Here is a 22,884-nt window from a genome sequence, read left to right as displayed (position 1 = left end):
CCAAACACACCTAGACAGTCCTGGAGACCCTACAAAGAGTCCCCAGCACTCAGAGCAGCCCTAGAGGTGCCAAGGTGGTGCCCCAATGCATAAGGAAGGCCCAGAGTAGCCCCCAGACATGCCAAGATGGCCTGAAGAAAAAGCCTCAGATCCAGGTGTAGGCCCAAAGGCACAAAGCCATACCTTGAGACTATACCTCCAGGTGTACGTGGGTCTCACTGTGCTTCTGCCAGTGCTTTTGTTCGATGCTGCCGGGTCTGCAACATGGAGACAGCACTGCCCTCCCCCCCCCCCCCCAAACCCCTGCAGTGGGAATCAGTATGTGGTTGACCTGTGCAAGATGTGCTATGGCTGGTTCCCCCATCCAAAGGGGGCGGAGGGGGGGGGGGTGTTGCTTCTGCAGGGCCAGGCACAAGTAGGTCTTGGTCCCAGATGGACGAACAGAAAGAGAGAGAAGGCGGGGGGGGCCGTACAGCACCTGGCACAGGGGGTCTAGCTTGGAGCCCATGTGCAGGGATAAAAAAAAGCACACAGTTCACACTCCCCTGAGAAAGGGTTTAATGGGGAGGGGAGGCACTGCTGTTTCTTTCAAACAAAAGAAAGGCTGGGGTAACACCCATAAGAAAGACATACACATAGGCACACTATGTACAGAGTGACACAGGCAATGCCAGGCACCCCACGCCCCTCCCCCCCATTGGAGAACTGCCTCCCCCTTCTCCCTCCTTAAGCAAAATTGAGGGGAGGGGGGTGTGGGCTTGCCAAGCAAGGAGTGATTGCAGTCCTGACAAAGACTGGGATTTAAGGCAGGGGGAAGGGGGAGCGCAGTGGGAACACAGGGATGGGGCCTGCCCACAGGTTGGGGAGAGTGGTGCTCTTTGGTTTTGATACTAAGACTGCACAGGGCCACCTTGTCCAGAGGGCCAGGGAGGCAGGGAAAGGTTCCAGGCACTGGAATGGAAGGGCTCAGTAAAACCAGTTCCCTCCCGGCAAGAGGTGACCTGAAGCACCTGATCAGGGTTGCGGCTTTGTCTGCGACCCAGCAATGTCCCTCCTCTGAAAGAGCCTGACACTCACAGACTGGAGGAGATTCCAAGGGTGTTTCTCCCCTCTTCACCCCCTCCCCACACCAGGCATAAATCTGCATGTGAGAAGGCATTTCACGCCTCTGCCCAAATGTGTTTTGCCCGCCCCCAGTTGCAGACATGCCCACCTGATGGCTGGTACCTCCTAATTAGGACAGGGAGTTGAGGAAATGGCTCTCCCCAGCCAGAGTGCTCAACATGGAACTCATGTCACCCACAGCCATGTTGGCACCGCCAGATGCAGGAAGCAGGAGGCTACCAGCAGGGGTTGGGGGCCCAGGCAGCAGTGCTGGTGCCTCTGGATCTTCCACAATGGCAGCAAAGTCAAGGTGCGTATTCTCCAGGTCCAGGGAGTCCAGGCTGTTGGCCACCTGCTCCTCTGAATCCAGGTAGTAATATGAGCTGCCTTTGAGTCCTTCCAAGCCCCCACCATAATGCCCGGGACTCCCACAGCTTGCTGCCATTTGGCCCAGTAGCTTATGCCCACCTTTGCCCACATGTGTGCCCTGGCCTGGGTAATACAGCAGGGCATTCCCGGGACCCTCAGGTGTGGGGCGGGCAGGGGGCAAGCGAAGTATACGCCGGGAGCTGGCTTCCACTCCCTCATAGGAATGACTTGGCTGAGCCAGGTTGCCTGCATAGTTCAGACTGTTTTGGTGACCAGGTGGTTTAGGGCCACCAGGTGGGTGTGGCACCATCTCTGGGTTGAAGCATGGAGCATTTAGGAGGTGTTGGGTCTCTGCCAGACCCTGGAGGTGATCTGGTTTGGCTTGGTAACCAGAGTACTTGGGGCTGAGGTACAGCGGTGCTTGCATGGCTTGGCACTGCCCAGGTTCACTGCCCAGCCCCATGCCAGTCTCCCCTCCCTTGGAGGCTAGTTGGTCTCCCCACATCAGAGCCTGCTGAGCCTGCACATAGCTACGGACCATCACTTCTTTGGTCTGCATGGTGGGGGTCTGGGCTCTTCTAGTGCCTGGGCTCGACACGCCCATGTAACTGACAGGTGCCTGTTCCTCGGCCTGGTAACCACCAGGCCCTACATTCATGGCTTGGCCAAATGATGCAGGAGGCTGCATGGGCGCAGCAAGCTTGGTATTCTGGCAGGGAGCAAGTGCTGGGGCAGGTGCTGGGTAACGCTGCTCAGATTTGATCTGTAGGCGGTTAAGCCGGTGCCCCCCAGAAAACCCACTGTCCTGGCATGTGCTCACAAGTTTGGGCTGCTGCCCACAAGAACTGGGTAGTGGGTACTCAGTACTTTGATGGTGACAGTGTGGCCCAGACATGACAGCAGCAGAGGCACTGACGCTTGACTGCACAGAACTCATTTTCAGATTGCCTTGGGGAGGTTCATCCCAAGGAGCTGGTATGGTCCCATTGCCAGCATGCATACTCGTGAAGTGCTGGTTCATCTGGCACTGAGGGAAGGAGAACTCAGACGGAAGCAACCCCTCTTCCATGTCCCCATGCCCTCCTAGGTTCAGCTGCATACCCCCCATGGTCCGGCGAGTGCTGCCGTAGAGGCCTTCATGCTGGAGCTCCACACCTGTCCCCTGGCATGGGAAGCTCTCCTCGGGGTAGTTCAAGTACTGTTCCATCTCTAGCAAGCCAGACTCCATGCCTGGGCCAGGGCCCTCTATGCTCACACTCTCCAGGAAGACATTTTCACTGATGCTGGGTGGGCGTGGGGAAAAGACATGGCGCTGAAGGTTGGCATCAGAACCACCCAAGGGCTGCAGAGCAGTTCTGCCCACTCCTGGCACGTTCACGTTACCCATGCTCTGAAAACGATGCACCTTGGGCACAGCATGAGGGTTGGCTGCGGTCCGGGCTGGGTCGCTGGCCCGCCGCACACCATTCCGAGGTACCAGGTGAGGAGGAACGCTGCCTGCATAGCCAGGGTAGTCATTGGAACTGTGCCTTCGCAGCAAACCGTTTGCAAGGAAGCGGGGTTCGGCTGGCCCAAGGTAGTCCCCGGGTAAGCTGTTGTGGCCACCCATGCCCACCCGCTCCATGCTGGGCAGTGGGGTTGGGGGTGGGCCACCAGTGGCTGCAGCATATTTGGCCTTGAGACGGTAGCGCTGGGCTGGGGTAAGGCTGCCCACACCCGGCAGCCCTCCACAGTGGCTGGCATCACTGGAGCGTCGCGACTCGTCCGGAGAGATGGGGTCATAGCCGTCTGCCAGGCCTGCCCCACTGGGCATTGCCCCTGCCTCACCACCCAGACATGGCCCAGCCAGGTACGGGGACACCAGGGATGAGCGCCGGCTCACGGTGTAGGCTGAGCTTACGGTACTGGTGGCGCTGCTCCGGCGCTCGTTCAGCGGCATGCCCACCTCTGTTGCCGACAGCTCTGCGATGCGCCGGTGCGAGGCAGCTGACGGCAGCACAGAGATCCCAGGCACCTCCCCAGGCAAGCCTGAGGAAAGAAAAGGAGGAGTTACATCAAGGCACTCAGGACACAGCATAGCACCGGTGGTCATAGGAGAAACCAGGATGTGGCCTCTCCCGTGGTTAGTGCCTGCTAGGACAGGAAGCAGATTCAAGTGGTGGCAACAAAGAGGGGGCAGAAGATCATTTAGAATCACTTAGGTTGGAAAAGACTTTTAAGATTATTGAGTGCAAAGATGGGGCGCAGCCCAGATGTGGGGGTCCACCACCAGGGAAAGGAAGGTGTGGAAACTTCTCCGGATGCAAACCAGACCTCTCTTGATACAGTGCCCATAGGACTGGCCCTGCATCCGGGTGGGAGGGAACCACAGTCTCACCGGCTCCAGGGATGGCTGGCAAATTCAGGCCCTTGGTAGCTGATGGCTTCCTCATCTGCTTCAGTTTGTCAATGCGAAGATTTTCTAGTTTGTGGAGGGCCATGAGCCCAGAGGTACCCATGGGCTCACCGGGCACCACATCCTCCAGTGTGGACAGATCCTCGTAGCTCCCACCCGCGTTGCCTGCCATCTCCACACCACTGTCATTATTGGTGGTGCTGCCAAGTGGGGAGTGGTCGCTGCTGCATGATGACTGCCCACCTGGGCTGGGCTGCGGCTTCTAGGGGGTACCCAAAACATTAACCAAGGAAAAGGGGGTCAGATATCCACTACACACTTAATGCAACCTGCCAGGTGTGGAGATGAATCCCCTACCACGCAAACTGACTCCTCGACAGGCCTGGCCAGGCCTCCCTCCATCATCACACCCCCAGCTCCTTACCAAGGCCAAGTCAGGCACTAAGAGTTTGCTGTCATCCTTCCGGGCCTCAGTGAGGCCATTGGCATCTTTCTCTTGCTTCATGTCTGGGGGGCCACTGGGGGTGGGCAGTGCACGGCCTGGCACCACATCCCCTCGGTGCTTCTTGGTGACATGGGCATCAGGGCCATGCACTGTCTTCACGTGTTTGCGCAGGGAACTGGGGTCTGTGTAGCGCTTGGTGCAGCCTGGAATCTTGCACACATAGGGCTTCTGTTGGGGAAGAAAGGTAGGCATGTTGGAGGGAGGGCATTAGCTCCAACTAGAGACCCCTCCCAACAAAGTACCAGCTGGGCATGAAATAAATTCCCCTCCCCTCCCTCTTGAACAGGCCCGAGAACTTGGGGAACTGAGGGTGGGAAAGGATCAAAGAGGCTAGGTCCCCTTGCAGGCAAGGAAGAACATAAGGACGGTGCTCCACAGGAGTAGGGCAGGAAGTAAAGGGACACTGGTGGGAATGCAGGTGACCAAGGAAGGGAGCAAGGGGCCGTGCTTTATTAGAGCAGGCAAGGAGGGAGTTGGGACACACAGAAAAAAAACAAGGATGCAGGGACTTCTCAGGGTACGGGACTAATCGGGAGGCATACGGGGAGCCAAAAGGGATGCGAAGAGCCCCAGATGGGTCTGTACCTCATTGGAGTGCGTGCGGTTTTGATGCTTGGCCCGGTCAGAAGCATTGGAGAAGGCCTTGTTGCAACCCTCGTGTTCACACACGTACGGTTTTTCACCCGTGTGTGAGCGCAGATGTGTCTTGAGGTTCTCCAAGCGTGAGTAGGCTTTGTTACAGCCCTCGAACTGTGCAGGCAAGCAGGGTGAAACATGCCACACGCCTTCAACAGACCCTGTACCACATCACCCCCATACTACATACCCACGGCACATCTGCCACGGACATGTATCACACCTACCAGCCAACGCGCAACGCACCTGCCCTCCTTCAGGTACATGTCCTCGCACCACCGTGCCGCCCTTTACCCTTCTGGCTTATGTCACACCACCTCACTATGCACTGGCCACGTGGTTGCGCTGCTCCCAGCCTGCTACATACCTCTTTACCTCATGCGCATCTCTGCCATGCCATTGATCACAGGGGCTCTGGCCTGCCACACATGAACCCCATTCTATCATGTACTACCATGCTCCTGACCAGCCCGCCTATCCCACCTCATTTTCCCCACCACACGTCCCCCTCAATGCTGTTGTTAACCAGACAGGCCAGCTCGCAGCCTGCCCCGAGCTCTGCCTGGTGCAACGCACCACAGCTTAGCCGAGGCTTTACAAAGGCTCATGCCAGCTCACCGTGCATTTGTGAGGTTTCTCGCCTGTGTGACGTCGCATGTGCACCACCAACATGTACTGAGCCTTGAAGGGCCTCTGCTCCCGGGAACATGCTGCCCAGTGGCACACAAACTCCTTCTTCTCCCCATGGATATGCTCATTGTTGATGTGCTGAGGAGAGAGGGGCATCACTGGAGGGCATCAAAGGTCAGGGAGATACAGGTGTCTTAAGAAAGTATCATGGGAGAAATGGACATAGAGGGACTGGGATGTCAGGTGGAAACACCAGAGGTTAGGGGAAAATAAGAGTGGTCAGCTGGTCTCTAGAGGCAGCAGGGGATACAGGAGATGGCTGGGGTCTATTTTGGGAGGACCAAGAGAAGACATAGGGGGTCTGAGGGGTGGTCAAGGGGATACAGGAGAGCTGGAGTGTCTAGAGTGAGACAAAGAGCAAAGGAGGAAGTCTGGATGTACGAGTGGTTCAGGAGAGCTCCTCCAGGGGTAAGGAAGGCCAGACTGGGTGCTCGCCCTAGACACATGGTATGGGAGGGTCACAAAGAACTTGCCTACAAGTAGAGGATACGTGTTCCTCCCCTCCTAGGGGCAACTTCTAACACTGGGCATCTGTACGGTAAGTTCTCAGGATGGGGTCAGGGGGAGGGGAGCGGCTCACTATAGGACAGTCATAGAGTAAGAGTCATGGGTTGACACAGGGGGATGTCCGCCAGCAACCGGAGGGCAGGTTCTGGGACTGGGTGTACCCAGGCAGGACCTAACTCACATGCACCAGCTGCTCCTGCGTATCGAACTCCTTGGCACAGCCATCCCAGTAGCAATTGGTTTCATACAGAGTCTCAGACTCAGGTTTCCCATCCTCCTTCTCCAGATCTTCCCGAACATCAAGCATCCCCAGCAAGGGGTCCTGGGGGAGCACAGCCAGATGAGCACTCCCAGGTATGACCCTTCATGCTTCCTGTTACTAGGAACGGTGCCAGGGAGGAGCATAGAGCCCTGGGGAAGTGGGGCATCTCAAGGCCAGGGGAGTACCTGGGTGCCTGTGGAAGCTGGACTGGAGATGTCACCCTCGGATCTCTCCTCTGAGTATTTGAGAGTCAGAGGGCTGCTGAGGCTCCACTCCAACTTTAGCTGCTACCGGGGCAGGGGGGAAAGTGGAAAGCAGTCAGCACTGAGATGCCCACTGGACCACCGCTTATACGCGATGCACCGCTCATACATATGCAAGGCCCCCTTACCTGGCAGTGTTTGAGGGTCCCACGAGCTGGGGCATGGTGCAGGAGCCCTGGCCGGGTGGACAGGTGTTCATGGGAGCTACATGGGGCAGGGGTTGGGGGGTGGCTGTACAGGTGGCCTTGGCCCTTCTGCTGGCCCGGTGGACTCTGGTACCCCAGCGATGGACTGCAAAGAGCAAGATGGATGAACAGATGACACCATCAGAGGACAGAAGTTTAGGTCTTCTGAGCCACAGATCACAGGTGTCTGAACACCCAGCCACTCCTTCCCTAACCCACCGTCCCACTCTGCTCCCGCCTTCCCTAGCCCTCATACCAGGCACTCCCCAAGCTGGGAATCGGCATTCAGGCTCCCAGACTGACAGGCTGCATGCATGCCAGTGGGGCTGAAATCTGGTGCCCACCTGATGGTGCTGATGGAGAGGTGGCCGTAGGAGCCACTGGCAGAGGCGCAGCGGGAGTTGATGAACGCAACGAGGGAGTTGGGTGAGGTGCGGATTACCGTCTGCAGGTCAATGCTAGAGTCTGACAGGGGTGAGATGGACAGTGCCCGCTTCTTGCCCAGTTTGCCTGCACCACGGGGCGTTGAGAACCGTGAGCCTGGGATGGCAGCAGAGAGTGGGGGGCAATCCTCTCAGCATGGGTCCCAGGAGGCTGAAGAAACCCCCAAGGACACAAGCCTGGTGCTTTGGAGCCTGGAAGAGTACCTTGAGTGTGCCAGTTAGCTTCTGATTTAGAATAGAATAGAATAGAATAGAATAGAATAGAATAGTTCAGTTGGAAGGGACCTACAATGATCATCTAGTCCAACTGCCTGACCAATTCAGGGCTGACCAAAAGTTGAAGCATATTGTTAAGGGCGTTGTCCCAATGCCTCTTAAATACTGACAAGACTGGGGCATCGACCATCTCTCTAGGAAGCCTGTTCCAGTACTTGACCACCCTCTTGGTAAAGAAATGCTTCCTCATGCCCAGTCTAAACCCCCTCTGGCACAGCTTTGAACCATTCCCATGCATCCTATCACTGGATACCAGGGAGAAGAGATCAGCACCTCCCTCTATTTCCCCTCCTCAGGAAGCTGTAGAGAGCAGTGAGGTCACCCCTCAACCTCCTTTTCTCCGAACTAGACATACCCAAAGTCCTTAGTTGTTCCTCATAGGACATGCCTTCCAGCCGTTTCACCAGCTTTGCTGCCCTCCTCTGGACGCATTCCAGTACCTTAACATCCTTCTTAAATGGTGGGGCCCAGAACTGGACACAGTACTCAAGGTGAGGCCGCACCAATGCTGAATACAGAGGGATAATCACCTTTTTTCACCAGCTGGTTATGCTGTGTTTGATGCGCCCCAGGATACGGCTTGCCTTCTTGGCTCCCAAGGCACACTGCTGGCTCCTTTTGAGCCTGCTGCCAACCACCACCCCTACATCCCTTTCTGCAGGGCTGCTCTCCAGCCACTCCTCTCCCAATTTATACTTGTTGCTGGCTTGTTGCTGGCTTTGGGCTGTGGCAAGGCTGGAAAGTGTCCCTCCTCCCTACCACGGCCATCAATGTTCCCAGGGGGTACCTGAACCTCTTGACACACACGTACTCCCTGCCACGGCTGATATCATCCCAAGAAAAGTGCCTGATCCGCTCGGCCACAGCCAACACAAATCATCCTGTTCACACTGGCATCACTGTTCCAGGGAAGATACCTGAAACCCCAGCAGTCCCCTCCCTCATCACAGGCATCACTGTCCCTGGCACTGCCCAACGCCCTCAGCACACACACCTGCACTTCTGACACAACCAACACAATCCCCAGGAGATGCCTGAACCCCTACCTACCCCATGCCCTCCCAAGACTGGAGACTTACCATCACCACCGCCTGGGTGCTCGGTTCCTGCCACCAACCCATAACTACGGTGACTGCTCGTGAGGTTTGACTGATGGCATAAGGGGAAATCAAGTCCTGGCAAAGGGGAGGAGAAAGACGGGAAGACTATTAGGGTGGATGGCATGACAGGGAGAGGAGATCCCCAGAGCATCCCTGAACCCAAGGACTACATCTGAAGTCAGGTGCCCCTTGTGCCTGCGCCAGGCACCACTCGGGCCCAGGCACCGGCCAGGATGAAGGGACTACGACCGACCTTGCGGCCCCGGAGCCCCTGGGGCTGGTCCGTGGGGCGGGTGCAGGCAGCAGCGCTCAGCATAGCCGGTGGCTGGGGGGCTGACGGGGTTGAACATGTCGTGGCCTGGCCTGGCCGGGCTCAGGAGCGCATCTGGTCCTCGCCGAGGGGCTGGAGCCGGTCGGGGCCTGAGGATGACAAGGGTGGGCCGGCGTCCCTGCCCGCCAGCCCCGCGCCCCCCCCGGGACCCCGCGCCCGCCAGGGGGCGCCACAGCGCAGCCGCGGGCCCGCCCGGGCCGCCCCCCCGCCGCGGCCGGAGTCCCCACCACGGGCACGAAGGTTCTCCCAGGGCCCCCGCCCCGCGCCCCCCCCCACACCCCACGTCCACCCCCGCCCTGCCCACGGCCCGAAACCTCCCGCCGCGGCCCCGCACCCACCCGCCCAGGGCGCACAACCCTCACAGACCTCTGCCCCGAGCCCACGGCAAAGGGGAGTCCTGAGGGCACCTGCCGAGGCGGGAAGCGCAGGTGACAAAGGGGGAAACCTTGTCGTCCCCCCCGTTCGGGGGCGCAGACGTGAGGGTCCTAGGCGGAGGAACTGGGCTAGAGGACATCCGACGCGGCGGCAACCACCAATGAACGTCTGCGTACCCAAAAACTTCGGGGACCCCCACCCTGCCGGGGTGGCCCCTGGCATTTTCCCTTGCCCCCTCCCACACATACACATCCTGGTGCTCCCTTGCCATCGGGGTGGCCCCCCCTGCCCTAAGGGCTCCCACTTTCTCCCTGGAGCTGGGGGCCGTTCCTCACCTGGGGCGCAGGCCTGTATATACCTGGAAGGGAGAATGGGCTGGTGCAAGGGAGATGTCTGCAGGGCCAGGGTGCAGCCCCCCACATCCCTCTCCTCCCTTGCTGACACTGCAGAGACATAAACCGTGCGGAAAACTGCATGCCTCTGGCGAGCTGGGTGGAGGCAGGAGGTACAAGCCATGGCAGCTCTGTGTCACCACAGCCACCTGGCCAAACATGGAGGCCGTCTGCCACCCCCTCCAAAGCAAGTATGTCTGTCCCCATGCCCGCAGTGCCTGGCAAGCCCCCAGGCCTCTCGTGGCACCAGCACAGGGGAGTTAACACACCCTAAGCACAAGGACTGCGGTACAGATCAGACCATTGCCCAGTTCAAGGCCACCTCTGATAGCTTAGCACAAGCAGTGACACTGCTGCAGGGCACCCTGTGGTCACCCATCACAAGCATCCCCAGATACTGACTTAGAAAGGTGCCCTCGTGCTTGGCACTGTACTAAGAGGGTCCTGTCCCAGCAAGAGTCCCAAGCCCACTGCAGCGTTTGTTCCAGGGGGGATGAAATACATACATGTGCACCCAGACACCCACACAAACATCCACGCTCAAGCACACACATCGATGTAAAAATTGCAAGCCCTAACTGCCAAGAGGGGAAACCAACGCACAGAGGGTTAGAACCATCCTTGGTCAAAGCACCCAAGCTGGCACCCTGCTCTGCCCTCCTCATGGGTCCTTGCAGCATCTGCAGGTCCCACCCAGCCCGGTCTTGCCCACGGGTCCCCACCCTGCCTGCAGGTCAAAACCCTGCCCTGTCCCACACACATCGCACCCCTGCCCACAGGGCCCAGCCCAGCCCACTATCCCATTCGTGCCTGCAGGTTCCTGCCCTGTGCCTGGGTCTCATTTCCACCTGCTGCTCTGCCTGGCCCTGCCCATGGTCAGATCTCCAACTGTGGCTGTGCCTTCGGCCTCTGCACCCAGGTCCTGGCCCACAGCTCCATCCTCACCCATGGTCACTGTCCTGTCACGAGACCTGTGGGGGCTTACAGGAAGGACAGACACTCTGGAAGGAGAAACAACCACAGGGGCACATGTGGATGGCACTGGGAACAAGGCCTCGTGCCCCCCTCAGCCTCCCCTTTTGAGAGACTAAGGGAATCGCCCCAAACAAGGGGTCTGGGGGAGTGGGAGCCCCTCACCCTGCTGGGAAAGTGCTGGGTTGCATTTGGAGCGCGGGGGGGGGGGGGGGGAGGGGGCAGCAATTCTTCCGCATGAGTTGCCCCTTTGAAAGCTTGTCTCCGGGCTTTGTGAGAGTGTCAGCCAGGAAGAATGGAGGGGGGGGGCAGCAGGGCAGGCAAAGGGGGGGGGAGGTACCCAGGAAGGTGGTGGCGCTGGGGGAAGGCAAGGGAAAGAGAGACGAGTAAGAAATGGGGGGGGGGGGGGGGTGGTGGCGTGCAGAGGGCAGAGGAGGGGCCTCTTACCTGCCTGCTGGACCAGGGCCTTCCAGCAAAGATTGGGAATTAGCTCCAGGGGAAGCCTTCCATCTGCCCCCTACCCCAGCCACAACATCTAACAAAGAGAGGGTTTGCAAGTCCCTCACAAAAGTTTGTCTAGTTGTGGAGTAGGCCACAGCACACACCCCCCAGCCCCTTGTGCACACAGCTAGTCACATGTACGCAGACACACACATGGATGCATGAACATACGTTTGCACATATCTGGAGAGGCACATGTGCAGCTGGGAGATGATGGGGGGTGTTGGAATTCGGCAAAGCCAAAGCCCCCTGTCTCTCCCTCCCGAGAATCATCACCTGAGCTCCCCCAGGCTGCCCCAGAACCACAGTCTTAGCCCACCAGCTGCCTGCTCTATATGGGAGCAGGCAGGTTGCTACCATGCAGTGCAGTAACCATATGCGGCCATCCCAGCCCAAAGGGGAGTGGGGCTGTGCCTGCCCAGACAGGCGCACCCACCTGCTGCAGTAGCAATAGGACGACAGGCTCTGCCCTGGGCCCAGCTGGCTTCCATCAGCCTACAGCTGCCCACCCCAACCTGGACTGGAGACTTGCTGCTCTGCTGTCCTGAGTTCCAAGCAATGGGGCACCACCTGTGGGGCACCTACCGCTTCCAGGAAAAGGGTTAATTCACCCATAGCCTTTGTGATGTCGCCTCTACCTTGCCGAATGTTGGCCCTGTTCACCTTGCTATGCACAGCTACTCCAGCCCCTGCCTTGCCCGCCACCTGCAACATCCCTGCACACATATACACGCACACACACATTCACACAGCACATGTACACATACCTGCTGAGTCATCACCCCGCAAACTCCACGTGCATACACACAGCACCTATGTAATATGCAGCACACGCGCACTTACGCACACCAGAGAACACATTATGTCCAATGGAACACACGCAAAGCTGCATGTGCATGCATAGCACACATGCACACAACACATGCATGTGCCCAGGTTTACCTAAACGTGCATGGAGCACACGTGGGCAGAGGGCACACACACATGGGGAACACACAGGCACGCAGCAGAAGGCACATTACCCCCACCTCGTGACTCCCCAGCCTTGCACACCATCTCCCTGCCTGGGGTGGCATCCTCTCTGCGCCCCCTCCAGCAGCCACCATGCAGGACTGGGGGCAGCTTGGTGGGGCTCTGGTCCCCACCACCCTCGGTCCCCGGCCACCCAGGTGCAGCAGAAGAGTCAGGGTCCCACTGTCCCAAGACAGCCTCTCCTCCCTGGGTCCAGGCAGAGCGGAGGAGTTCGACGAGCAGACCCAGCCTGCCAAGGGCTGGGTCTCCCCACTGGGGCAGCCTGGAGGCAGGTGGGTGCCAGGCGGGCGTGAGGGCAGTGCCGCGGCTCTATCCCATCCAGCACGTTCCCCCTGCTGAGCACCAGCATGGGGGGGCGGGGGGGGGGGGGGGGGTGGCTACATAAGGCAGAAAGTGCCAAGGGCCCACAGGTCTCAGCTGCAGGATGCTTTCCCTAGCCCATGGGGTCCGCAGGGGCTCCCCGGACCCCGGAGGCCCCCTGAGCAGGGGAAGCTGGAGGGGGCCAGGGCTGCAGGGAGCCAATGGGAACTGGCCCGCGGCCCCCCCCCCCCCCACCGCGCTCGCCTCCCCCGCCTGCCGCACACCGCCACGGCCCACCCAAGTCGCAGCCTATGGGCATAAATTTGAGAGCCAGGCGCAGTCGGGATTGAGGGGAATCTTCCCTCGGTCTCCTCCTGCCAAGAAACTCAAACTGAAACACATTCCTCCTCCTCTCTGCCAAGAAAATAAGGAGCGCAGCCAGCGGCAGGAGCAGTTGAAGCAGGGCTGGCTCCAGACGCCGAAACGCCGCACAGGAGGGGGTCAGGACTGGCCATCCCCCTCCCCCCCCCCAGCTCCTTGCCTTTTATTTCCTGCAAACACATCTAAAATCTGTCATCTGGCTCCAGTTTCCTGAGGACACTGGGGAACGGGGTGGGGGGGAAAGGGAAGCAGGCAGAGGAGAAGGCACAAAAGGCAGAGAGGGAAAGGAGATGCAGCGAGCTTGTACGGCAGGACGACAGCCCGGATGCCTACGCTGATGGGTGGTGGAGCGGTGATGGTGGGAAGGAGGGAGAGACACAGATGTAGGCACTGACAGGGGAATCGCATGCCCTTAGGAGGCCCGGCTGCAGGAGGAGGAGGCAGGGTGCACCCCACCACACCCTGTGACATGGCAGACCCCTACCCCAACTCCCACCAGGAACGCTCCCTGTTCCTGACCAGCTCTGACAGCCCCCCGGGGCTGGCCAGCCGGCAGCAGCGGGTGCCGCATGCTGCAGCAGGGTGGCTGCCATCCAGCCCAGCACACAGGGGTGGTGGGGGTCCCTGTACCTCGGCATTGTCCCCATCATCTCCTGCCCCGGGCCCAGCCCAGGCAGGGTTAACCGCCCCGGAGTCCCACTGTGGAGGAATGTGATGTCAGGGCTGGATTAGCCCTTGCAGCCGAGATCCCAGCCGATAGACCAGCAGCGCTGAGCTGTGTGTGGCACAATCCATCAACCCGCCCAGCACAGCTCCAGCGTGGGGGGCCTGGGGGAGGGCTCTGTGTGTGCATGCGTGGGGGCATCTGTGTTTCTGTAAGCGTGTGTGTGAATGCACAAGTTTGGCCATATGTGTTTGCATGAGTGGGGAGAGGGATTTGTGCTTATGTCTGAGTAGGTTTTTGGGGGGTGCTTGTGTGTATATATTCACAGATGTATGTGTTTGCCTGCGTGCTCGCACATGTGCTTGTGCATGTCTACATCCGTGTGGAATGTGCATATGTGCATGTCTACATGTACATGTGGGGAGCTACAACAGTAGCTAAGGGGAAGCCACTATATGTTTGCAGGCCCAGCCACCCGAAACCCTTACCCACTGAGGGAGCAAGGGAGGGCCAGAGCAGAGAGAAGAGGCAGAGAGCAGGGTCCAGCAGTGCAGCAGGGGCTAGGGTGGGGGGATGCTCCAGAAGGCCACGACTGCATATCCTTTTCACCCCCTCAGGGGAGGTGGGCTCTAGCCCTGGGGTAGGCAAACCCCTGAGCCCGCCACAGGCACAGAGCCCTGCCGGCCTCACCTCAGCCGTCTTGTGACCCAGCATCAGCCACGTGCCCAATTGGTTTAACCCTACAGAGCCTTAGGAAAAACATTGATCTGCCTTAAGATCTGCCTTCCCGCACTGGGGCGGCAGTTCAGAGCGAGCCGCAGCCAGAGCAGTTATGCAGACACAGAACAGGAATGCGGCAGAGGGCCAGGCTGAGCTGCAGCACATAGGCGCAAGTAGCAAGGCTGGAAGAGAGCTGCCGGGGAGCCAACAATGCCTCATGCCAGCAACAGTCCAGGATCAAGGGGACACATCCTAGCTGCCTCCCAGGGCAGGTCAGGTCTGGCAGTGTCAACACACTCCTCCCCAGCTATGATGTCTCCTCCATGCTGTACAGCCTCCCCAGGCACCACAGCTGGCACCCACTGGGGGTGGGAAAAGGCCACTGATGGTGAGGCAAAGACGGTGAAATTCCCCTCTGGAAGAAGCCCCTATTCCCTGCCCTGGGACCAAGTTGGGCCCAGGCCAGCCTGCGCTGGGGAACTGCTTCCCCTGACCCCACATGCTTTCTCATCTCTGCCTCCAGCAGAACTGATGCGCAGACCTCCCGCCCAGCTGCCTTGCTATGCATCTGACCCCACTGTTAGACCAGGCCTTTAGGGCGAGCCCAAGCTCCTCTGCATGGGGCAGCTAATCTGCCCAGGACTGCAGCTGCCACAAAGCACATTGCTTCAGGTTCAGGGGGTCTGAAAGGGGACAATTCAGGGTCATGATCCCATGCTGGTGTGGGCTGCCAAGCTTGTTCCAAGGTGGTCCCTTGCCCAGTAAAGATGAGGCAGAGAAGAACCAGCTTTGGGGGAAGTTTACATGTGTGGAGGGAAAGGGGCAGAAAAATCCATGCCAGGACAGGTTCAGGACATCCCCCACTCAGTTCTCCCTCCCTCCCTTCTCCAGCCCCAGCTGCCACCTTCAGAAATCATAACACATCTTCATTCCCCACCCCATGCCAAAATTCTTCTCAGCCCTTCACACCACTTCCAGTAAGGACCAGAGGTCCCTCCCCAGCCCACCCACCCCTCTAGCAGCACAGCCTTATGCAAGCCACGGTACACCACCACCCATACGCCACATCTCGGCAGGGGGCAAAACAATCCAGCCCCTTGCTCCCACATGCATCCACACCCACTCATGACCATGCACTGACATGCCTCTAGACACGTCAACACATGCTAAGACACGTGTGCTTTGGGAAGAGGGGAAGGCAGGCCAGCCTGGGGTGCAGCCCTGGCTGCCCGGTCTCCAGTGTATCCCAGGGCAGAGGCAGCCCATGGAGGAGGGCTGCATGGTGGGAGCTCACAGCTCCATGCTCCCTGTGACTCTTCCCCCTGTAAAGCAGGGACCAGCAGCCCTCAACCACAAGCTGAGCCACTCAGGAAGCCGTGGCAAGCCAGGCAGGACTGGTGGTGCTTGATAGGTGGTCCCAGAGCAGGCAGGCAATTGTCACGGGCTCGCGTGTTGTTTGCTTTGGCCCCCAGCACACACTACCCCTGCAAATTGCTCACATAAAGCCACTTCCCTAGCCCCTACCTTCATCGTTGGGCTAGAGTCTGGGTGGGGGCAAGGTTTTGGGGTGAGGATAAGAGGGGGTGCACACGTGGCAGCAGCTGCTATAAGGAATTTTTATGCTTCCCCCTTCCTTCCCCGTGCTGGAGGGAAACAGCAAAATTGAACATGTGGGACCTATAAAAGCCCAGCTCTGAGTCACGGCTGTGGGAGCCCCTGCCAGGCAGTGCTCCTGCCCATAGCATCAAGGCATCATCCCCAACCCAGCATGCTTGTGTGTTGGGCATGGAGGGACACCCCCAGAACAGGGGCTGCAATGCAGGAAATCCTGCCGTCCTGAGGGAGAAAAGGTAGGACATTGCAGGCAGTGGGCTGCAGTGTCATCTGTCCTCCCACTGCAGTCAGGGTAGTTCCCGCTGAACCTGTTCCCACCCCAACAGCTCCATCCTGCAGGATTCTTCAGAAGATGGGAACAGGAGGATGTGCAGGACCTCAGGGACTTCAGCAGTCATTAAGGGATTAGATACACAAGAGCAATCCCTTTTAATCTGTGGAACTGCCTGTCTCTTGACGTGCTGAGCGTGGAGCAAGGTAAGCACAGCACTTGGGGATCTGGGAAGCATAAATTGCTCCTCCTTTGGGGCAGATGACCCCCTCTGTCTGCTGAGAGTTGGTGGTAGGGTGCCCTCAGGCTGTTCCCAAAAGTTCCCGATGATCCCTTGCCTGCTGGGATGCATTTGTCTCTCCCGAAGTATCTGCCAGTGGGAGGTGGGTGGCACAGATGCCTGCTTTCCCGTTCCTTGACTTGAGACCTGCTCTGTCCATACGCACAGCAACCCCATCACTTAGACCCATGTTCTCTGCCACCATGGGGGGCACCAGCCAGGGCTTTGCTTCCCCCTAGATCAGGGGTGGGAATTTGACAGTGGGGTTGCACCACATCTGGAAACATCCCCCCCCCCCCCCCCCCCGCTCCACCCCAGTCTCAGACCCGGATGCAGCAGAGCTGAAACCCGACTCTGTTTTTGCTGCTTGTTCCCACTCTGAGGCAGCTATTTTATCAGCTGTTCACCTCGTTATTCTGCAGCTTCTGAAGGGGTCTGATGTACCACAAGGATTGGGATGGGTACACTTCTTGTGTTCCTGTGAGTGTTTCTGTAGAAGAATCCCCTCGGTCTCACCAAGGACCCACTCAATGGACCATTTTTATTTATCACATCACTGGGATTGCTAAACACCAGGAGAAGATATCAAGAGAAACTGAAGCACACAGACAGAGAGACTCCAGTACCACACATGCAAGACACCAACCAGGCAGATAACTGTGCAAATATGCATACAGGTACGTACATACACACGCAAACAGGCTCCTCTGTATACATGTCCGTAGGTGTGCATGCACATACATGCTCCTGGGGAACGCTCTGGGTGTAGGAGGATTGCTCTCCCTTCTGACCAACTACCAGACACACAAGGTTTCCCTCTTTCTAGTATGTCAGGACAGATGGACAAGAACAGGCCCAGTGGCCTGCAGAAGGAAGGAAAGACACCACCACAAATATCCTATTGTGAAAGCCATGTCACACATGGGTATGCATGTGTATAGGTGTGCCTATGTCTGGGCACCTGTGAACATGCGTACATGCGTGCACATGAGGGTGCATGCATGCGCAGGTGCATGGATGTGTAAGGGTGCGCACACTCGTACAGCATTTTGGAGCAGTGGGAAGAATGGTATTCCCCAGGGGCTACGGGCTGGCCAACCTCTCTAGCACGGCAGCTGCAGTCCTGAGCTGCGGTATATCACTAACAGCAGGCCCAGGTTGCACTGAAGAAGGGCCTTCATGTCTTCCAGCCCATCCGCCCACCCAGCCTTCACACATTCTGGACAGTGAGCCGCAAATCCCCCTCCAAGCCCAGGCTCAACATCCGCCTTTCCTCAGGCTGCCCTGACATGACAGCACGCGTCACAAGGTGTCTGCGCTGACTCACTCCCCCGGATGGAAACTTCTCCGCTCCAGGGAGATTCTCGCAGCTCAGCTAGCTCCAGCACTGCGAGGGGAACGCAGTACTGAGTTTGTTCCACCACTTCCCATTAGACCAGCCACAGGGGCCTGGCGATCTTCAGCTCTCAACCTGCTCCTGATTTTGCGTTTGTTTTTCTGATAGAAAAGACCCTGGAACATGGGGGAGATGAGGACCCCGCCCCCCAAGCTACCAGTGACTTGGCTACAAGCAGATGCCCAGAGCGCCTCACAAGTCCACTCACAAGCATTACTGGGAGCTCATGCATGCACACAGTGGCAGCTGGGCTGGCAGATGCATGAGGGTATGCACTGGTGGGCGCAGGTCAGTACATGCCAGTCTCCTCAGAGGTACTGGGATCCTTGGTAGTTGGGGAATTTGGGGGTCCTACCAGGCACAGGGAGTTTTGGTGTGGATCTGCTCCGGGGTCTCAATTTCCAGAAGACCCCCTTGCCCTTGAAGACCCTTGCTGAGGAACAGTAACCTTCACTGTGCTGGGGAAAGGCTCAAGGGAAGTGTGGAACCACCCAGCTCATGCTATGCAGAGACAACGCGCATCGGTCAACCAGCTTCAAACACCCACAACAGCATGGAGGCAACAGTAGTGCCTTTGCCATCCCGCCTCCCACAAAGGCAGCTTCTGCCTCAACTGGACACAGCAGACCTAGCCACACTGGGAAGTTTTCCTAGGTCTGAATTTCTGAAGGAGAAACTTCATCCAGCTGCTTCCTCGTCCCTTCCCCCCAACCCACCCCTGCACCAAAACCCAACGCCCAACCCTCAGGACGCGGCATCCATCAGCTCAGGTTTGCCACACATAGCTGACAGAGCAGAATGGGGGCAAACTCAGGTATGTGGGTACCCAGTGGCATCTGTTGAGCCCCTGCATCTCTTCCAGGGCTGGGCGCAGGACCCTAGCTGTGGCTGGAGTATCTACCAGTTTCCCAGACCCCAAACACAACATTGCAAATGCCACAGACATTCAGCCCTACTCAGACCCAGCTGCCTGCCTCTCCATCCTCTTAGGAGAGGTGCAGCCCTCAGGCTGTCACTGCAGTGCTGAGTGCCCCCCATTCCGGTTAGGGACCATCTGGACTTCACATGCGCGTGCAAGGCCTGGCCCAGGGCACCATGACACAGAGAGGGTAATTCTCCAGAGAGACGCTTCCTCTGCCTTTAGCCTTCCTGCACTCTTGGCTCACTGAGGGTTTGGTGCAGTTTGGGGATGCCTCGCAGGCAGTTCTGGTCAGACCCCAAAAAGGGTGGCCTGTGCCCGCACAGGCTCAGTTAGCTCATGCTCAGCTGCAAGCTGGGCTGACCAGATCTCACAATACCCTGCTCAGGGGCCTCTCACACTGGCAATGCCAGTTCCCTCCTGCTCCTTTGTGCCATGCCTGGCCCTGGCCAGCCTGCTCCACCGGCCCTAGACTCCTCATGCCAGCCAGGGAGCAATGCAGAGCCAACACCTGAACGGCATGGTCGGCATCCAGCGGGGCACAGGAGGCACTTGGAGCCATCTGCCAGAGAGGTCAAGCCTGGTCTCAGCTGTAGGGGGACTCAAGGCTGGGCTCCCTCACCCAACCCACCTGCCCCCAGTCCCGGCTCTCTGAGTACCAAAGCCCACAGCAGTCCTTGCGCAAGCGTGCAGGAGGACTGACAGATACTCAGAACTGGCACAGGCAAGGACTCAAGGTGCTCCACAAGTGATGTGAAAAAGCAGCTCTGCCCTCCCCCCAAAAATCAGAGAGGCTTGATAAACTCATCTAGGCTCCCCTTCCTACAAATGGTTGGACTAGGTGACCTTTCAAGGTCCCTTCCAATCCGGGCTGTTCTGTGAGTCTATGTTTCCCAGGCATCAGACACTTCTGTGGCAGCCTCTGCTACAGTCCGCATAGGGATGGAAGAAGCGCAGCCCCAGGGCCTGTGGGATGAGGGCTGGGAAGCTGAGGTGTGCCAGTACCTGGGCATTTCACCGCGGTTTCCGAGAGGCTCCCTGGGGTGCGCAGAATCTCCCTGCGCCTCACTCCTGCCAGATGCTTGCCCCGCACGGCCTGGCAAGCTGTCAGGGGGAGCAGGGGGACCCATTGTCTCAGCGCCAAACCCTCCTCCCTTCAGAGCCTTGCCCTGGGAACAGCGGGTACTCTTGGTGGGGATACAGCCGTCTGTGGGGTGTGCGGGCTGGGCCAGCCACCTCTGTGCCTCGCCAAAGCAGTTGGCTGCAGAGGCCCACGAGGCGGCTGGCAGGGCCCCACGTACACCATGACTGGCCCAGGGTGAGAGGGCTCAGGATGGGCCAGGAGCTTGCACCAGCAGCGTGGGTGGCACTGACCACCGTTCGTGTGCACGCGGGGACAATCCCGCGGCAGCTGCGTCACTCAGGCCAGGGCAGTAACTTCCACCCAGCCGCTGCTCCCGGTCCAACAAGCCCCGGCCGCGCAGCAGCGGAGCTGCCTGGAGCCGCGGCCGCCTGCGCGGGAGCCTGGAGCACCCTGCTCCGGCCCAGCACTCCCCTCCCCTCCTCGGGCTGCGAGGGACTTCAGCGGGCGGGCACAGCAGCGGCGCGGCCGGAGCAGCCCACCCACCCGGCGCGCGAAGCGCGGCCGGAGCGTGAGGGCGTGGGAGTGGGTGTGAGCGCGAGTGTACGTGACGCGGAGCGCGGCGGGGCCGGAGCGTTCTGCCCGCCTCGCGCTGCCGGTCCCCCTGAGCGCACTCACCCCGGCCGCCCCGCGCGGTCCGACCTCGCTGCCGGCCCGCGCCCCGCCGGGCCCCGCGGCTGGGAGCCCCGGTCGAGGTTCCCCCCCTCCCCGGGCGCCGACGGGACGCGGGAGCGGGACGGCCCCCGGCGCGGCCCGGCGGAGGGTCCGGCGCCATCCCGGCTCCTCCGGGGAGCGGGGTCCCGCGGGCGCCCCGAGCCCCTGCCAGCGGCCCCGACTCGCCCGACGGCTCCTACCTCCGAGCGGCTCCGAGCGTCCCCGGGCGGGACGGCGGGTCCCGCGGCTCCGCGCTCCCCCTCGCCCCGGCTGCAGCTGCAGCTGCGGCTCGGTCCGGGCGAGAAGCGGCACATCCAGGGGGACCCTAGCGGTCGGGGCGGGGCGGGACGGCGCGGCGCCCCCCCCCCCCCCCGTACTTCCCCGGCCCGCCCCGGGCGCCCGGAGAAAGTTGTCGGAGCCCCGCGGGGGCGGTGCGTCCCGGCAAAACTGGCGGAGTCGCGGGGCAGCGGGTCCCGCTCCGCCAACTTGGGCGGCGGCGGCGGCGCCGAGCGCGCTCGGGACGGAGACCCCGGCCGGGAGCGCCGCCGGCTCCAGCCACTCCGAAAACCCGGGCTGGATCCTGCACACGCGCGCCCGCGGGGCACGCGCGCCCGCCACGGCCCTGCACACGTGCGGGGCCCGCGCACACCCCACATGCATGGTCTGTGCGCGTGCATAGGTCCCGTACGCGGGCCGTCCTGCACACTCACAGCTGCGCACACGTGCGCCCGTGCCACGCGCGGTGCTGTGCCCGTGCGCGGGTACCTGCTTGCCTTCGCGTACACACGTGCAACATTTGCACACACGCAGAGGTCGGCACGCACGCATGCACCTGTGCACGAGTACACGGGGTGCAGATACCCCTGCGCACACACACACACATCTGCGTATGCCCGTGTGCAGAAGTACACACGTGTGCATTTGTGCACACGCAAACAGGCACGCATGCACACCTGTGTGTAGAGCACAAACACAGCACACGCACACGCAGGACATACAACCGCCAGCCAACGCTCCTAATGCCCAGCCTGGCCGCACCGAAGCAGCCGGGGGACCGAAGTCCCGGCACCTCCCTCGCCCCAGCTGGAAGAGGCCAAAGCTCCCAGTGCGAATGTCCTGGGGTATCTAAAGGGGAGGGAGTGGGCAGCCGTGGGATGTCTCAGGCTGACGCCTCCCAACAGGGCAGCATGGGCTCAGCATGCCGTGTAGCCTAGACCCCGCCAGGGATGCGGACAGAGGCCACGCCAGCGCCCCAGGTGTCGCTGAGCTGAGACCACCCTCCCCAGCACCGGAGCCGCCACCCAGCAGGATTGAACCCATCTCCCTCAAGAGACCCCTGGAAGGGATGAAGGGAGCTCGTGGCTTCAGCAAGCCTTTCTGCCCAGGATGCTGCCACAGAAACCCCGAGCTGGCTTGTGGTTTGGGGGGGAACTGCTGGGAGCTGGGGAGGAGGATTGCGATTGACGGGAAACTCTGCGCATTGTCGGCGGTGTGAAGGGGCCACCGTGGTCTGGCAGAGGCTCGTGGCAGTGACACCGCAGGGAAGGACTCTGAACGGGAAAGCGCCGCGTGGGTCCCCACCTCTCCCCGGGGCGCTGCTGCGGCACGGGTGGCAGCACGATCAGGCAGAAGAGAGTCGGCGCCAGCAGCAGCCTCGGCCGCGGGGCCCACGCATCACCCTGCCCACCCCCCAGAATGTCCAGAGCCCCCCATCGCCCCGTCAGGTACCCGGCCAAGCCACCGAGCACCCTGGCTGTACTGCCAGTGCGCCGGGCGGGGGGCGCAGAAGGGGGAGAGGGTCCGGGGCTGGACGTCCGGGCCCCCGGGACCGAGGGCGGGCACGGCAGACCGCGGGGCAGCTCCCCCTGGTGGCGGTGGGCGGCCCTCCCGTCCTCCCGCCCTCCCCACCGGCACCCGCGGGCGCTGGGGCCCGCTCCCACGGGCCGGTGGGGCCGTTCCCCACCTCGCCCCACGGTCCGGTGGGGCCCTTCCCCAGCGCCGCGAGCCTGGGCGTGGCAGGGACATCATTCTTGTCACATCACCCCGCCTTGAAACGATGGGAGAGAGCAGGATTTCGGGTGCTACCCTCTGGAGAGCGAGCTGGAGAAGGGGGGGGTCCCTGGCCCCTCAGGGAGGGTACAGGACTGGGGGCTGCTACAGCCCCTGCCTGGGGGCTCTTCCTCTTCCTCCAGCAGGGGACACACGT

General features: G+C 60.2%; 1 protein-coding gene across 1 annotated transcript; it reads right to left on the bottom strand.

Moving 5' to 3' along the window:
- Window positions 1-543: 543 nt before the first annotated feature.
- On the bottom strand, window positions 544-21,190 carry GLI1 (GLI family zinc finger 1). The gene is made up of 12 exons (XM_069806511.1): window positions 20,879-21,190; window positions 8,989-9,155; window positions 8,715-8,810; window positions 7,261-7,456; window positions 6,860-7,022; window positions 6,654-6,755; window positions 6,388-6,528; window positions 5,628-5,777; window positions 4,959-5,123; window positions 4,293-4,541; window positions 3,851-4,130; window positions 544-3,501 (listed from the first exon to the last, which is right to left on the bottom strand). The coding sequence occupies exons 2-12, from the start codon at window positions 9,083-9,085 to the stop codon at window positions 1,235-1,237; spliced, it is 3,906 nt and encodes a 1,301-aa protein (XP_069662612.1). The 5' UTR covers window positions 9,086-9,155; window positions 20,879-21,190; the 3' UTR covers window positions 544-1,234.
- Window positions 21,191-22,884: the final 1,694 nt, after the last annotated feature.

This window comes from Haliaeetus albicilla, chromosome 18 (assembly GCF_947461875.1).
Source record: "Haliaeetus albicilla chromosome 18, bHalAlb1.1, whole genome shotgun sequence".
Classification (NCBI taxonomy): domain Eukaryota; kingdom Metazoa; phylum Chordata; class Aves; order Accipitriformes; family Accipitridae; genus Haliaeetus; species Haliaeetus albicilla.
Note: the sequence above shows the minus strand (reverse complement) of the source record. Positions and strands in the feature narration are given on the sequence as shown.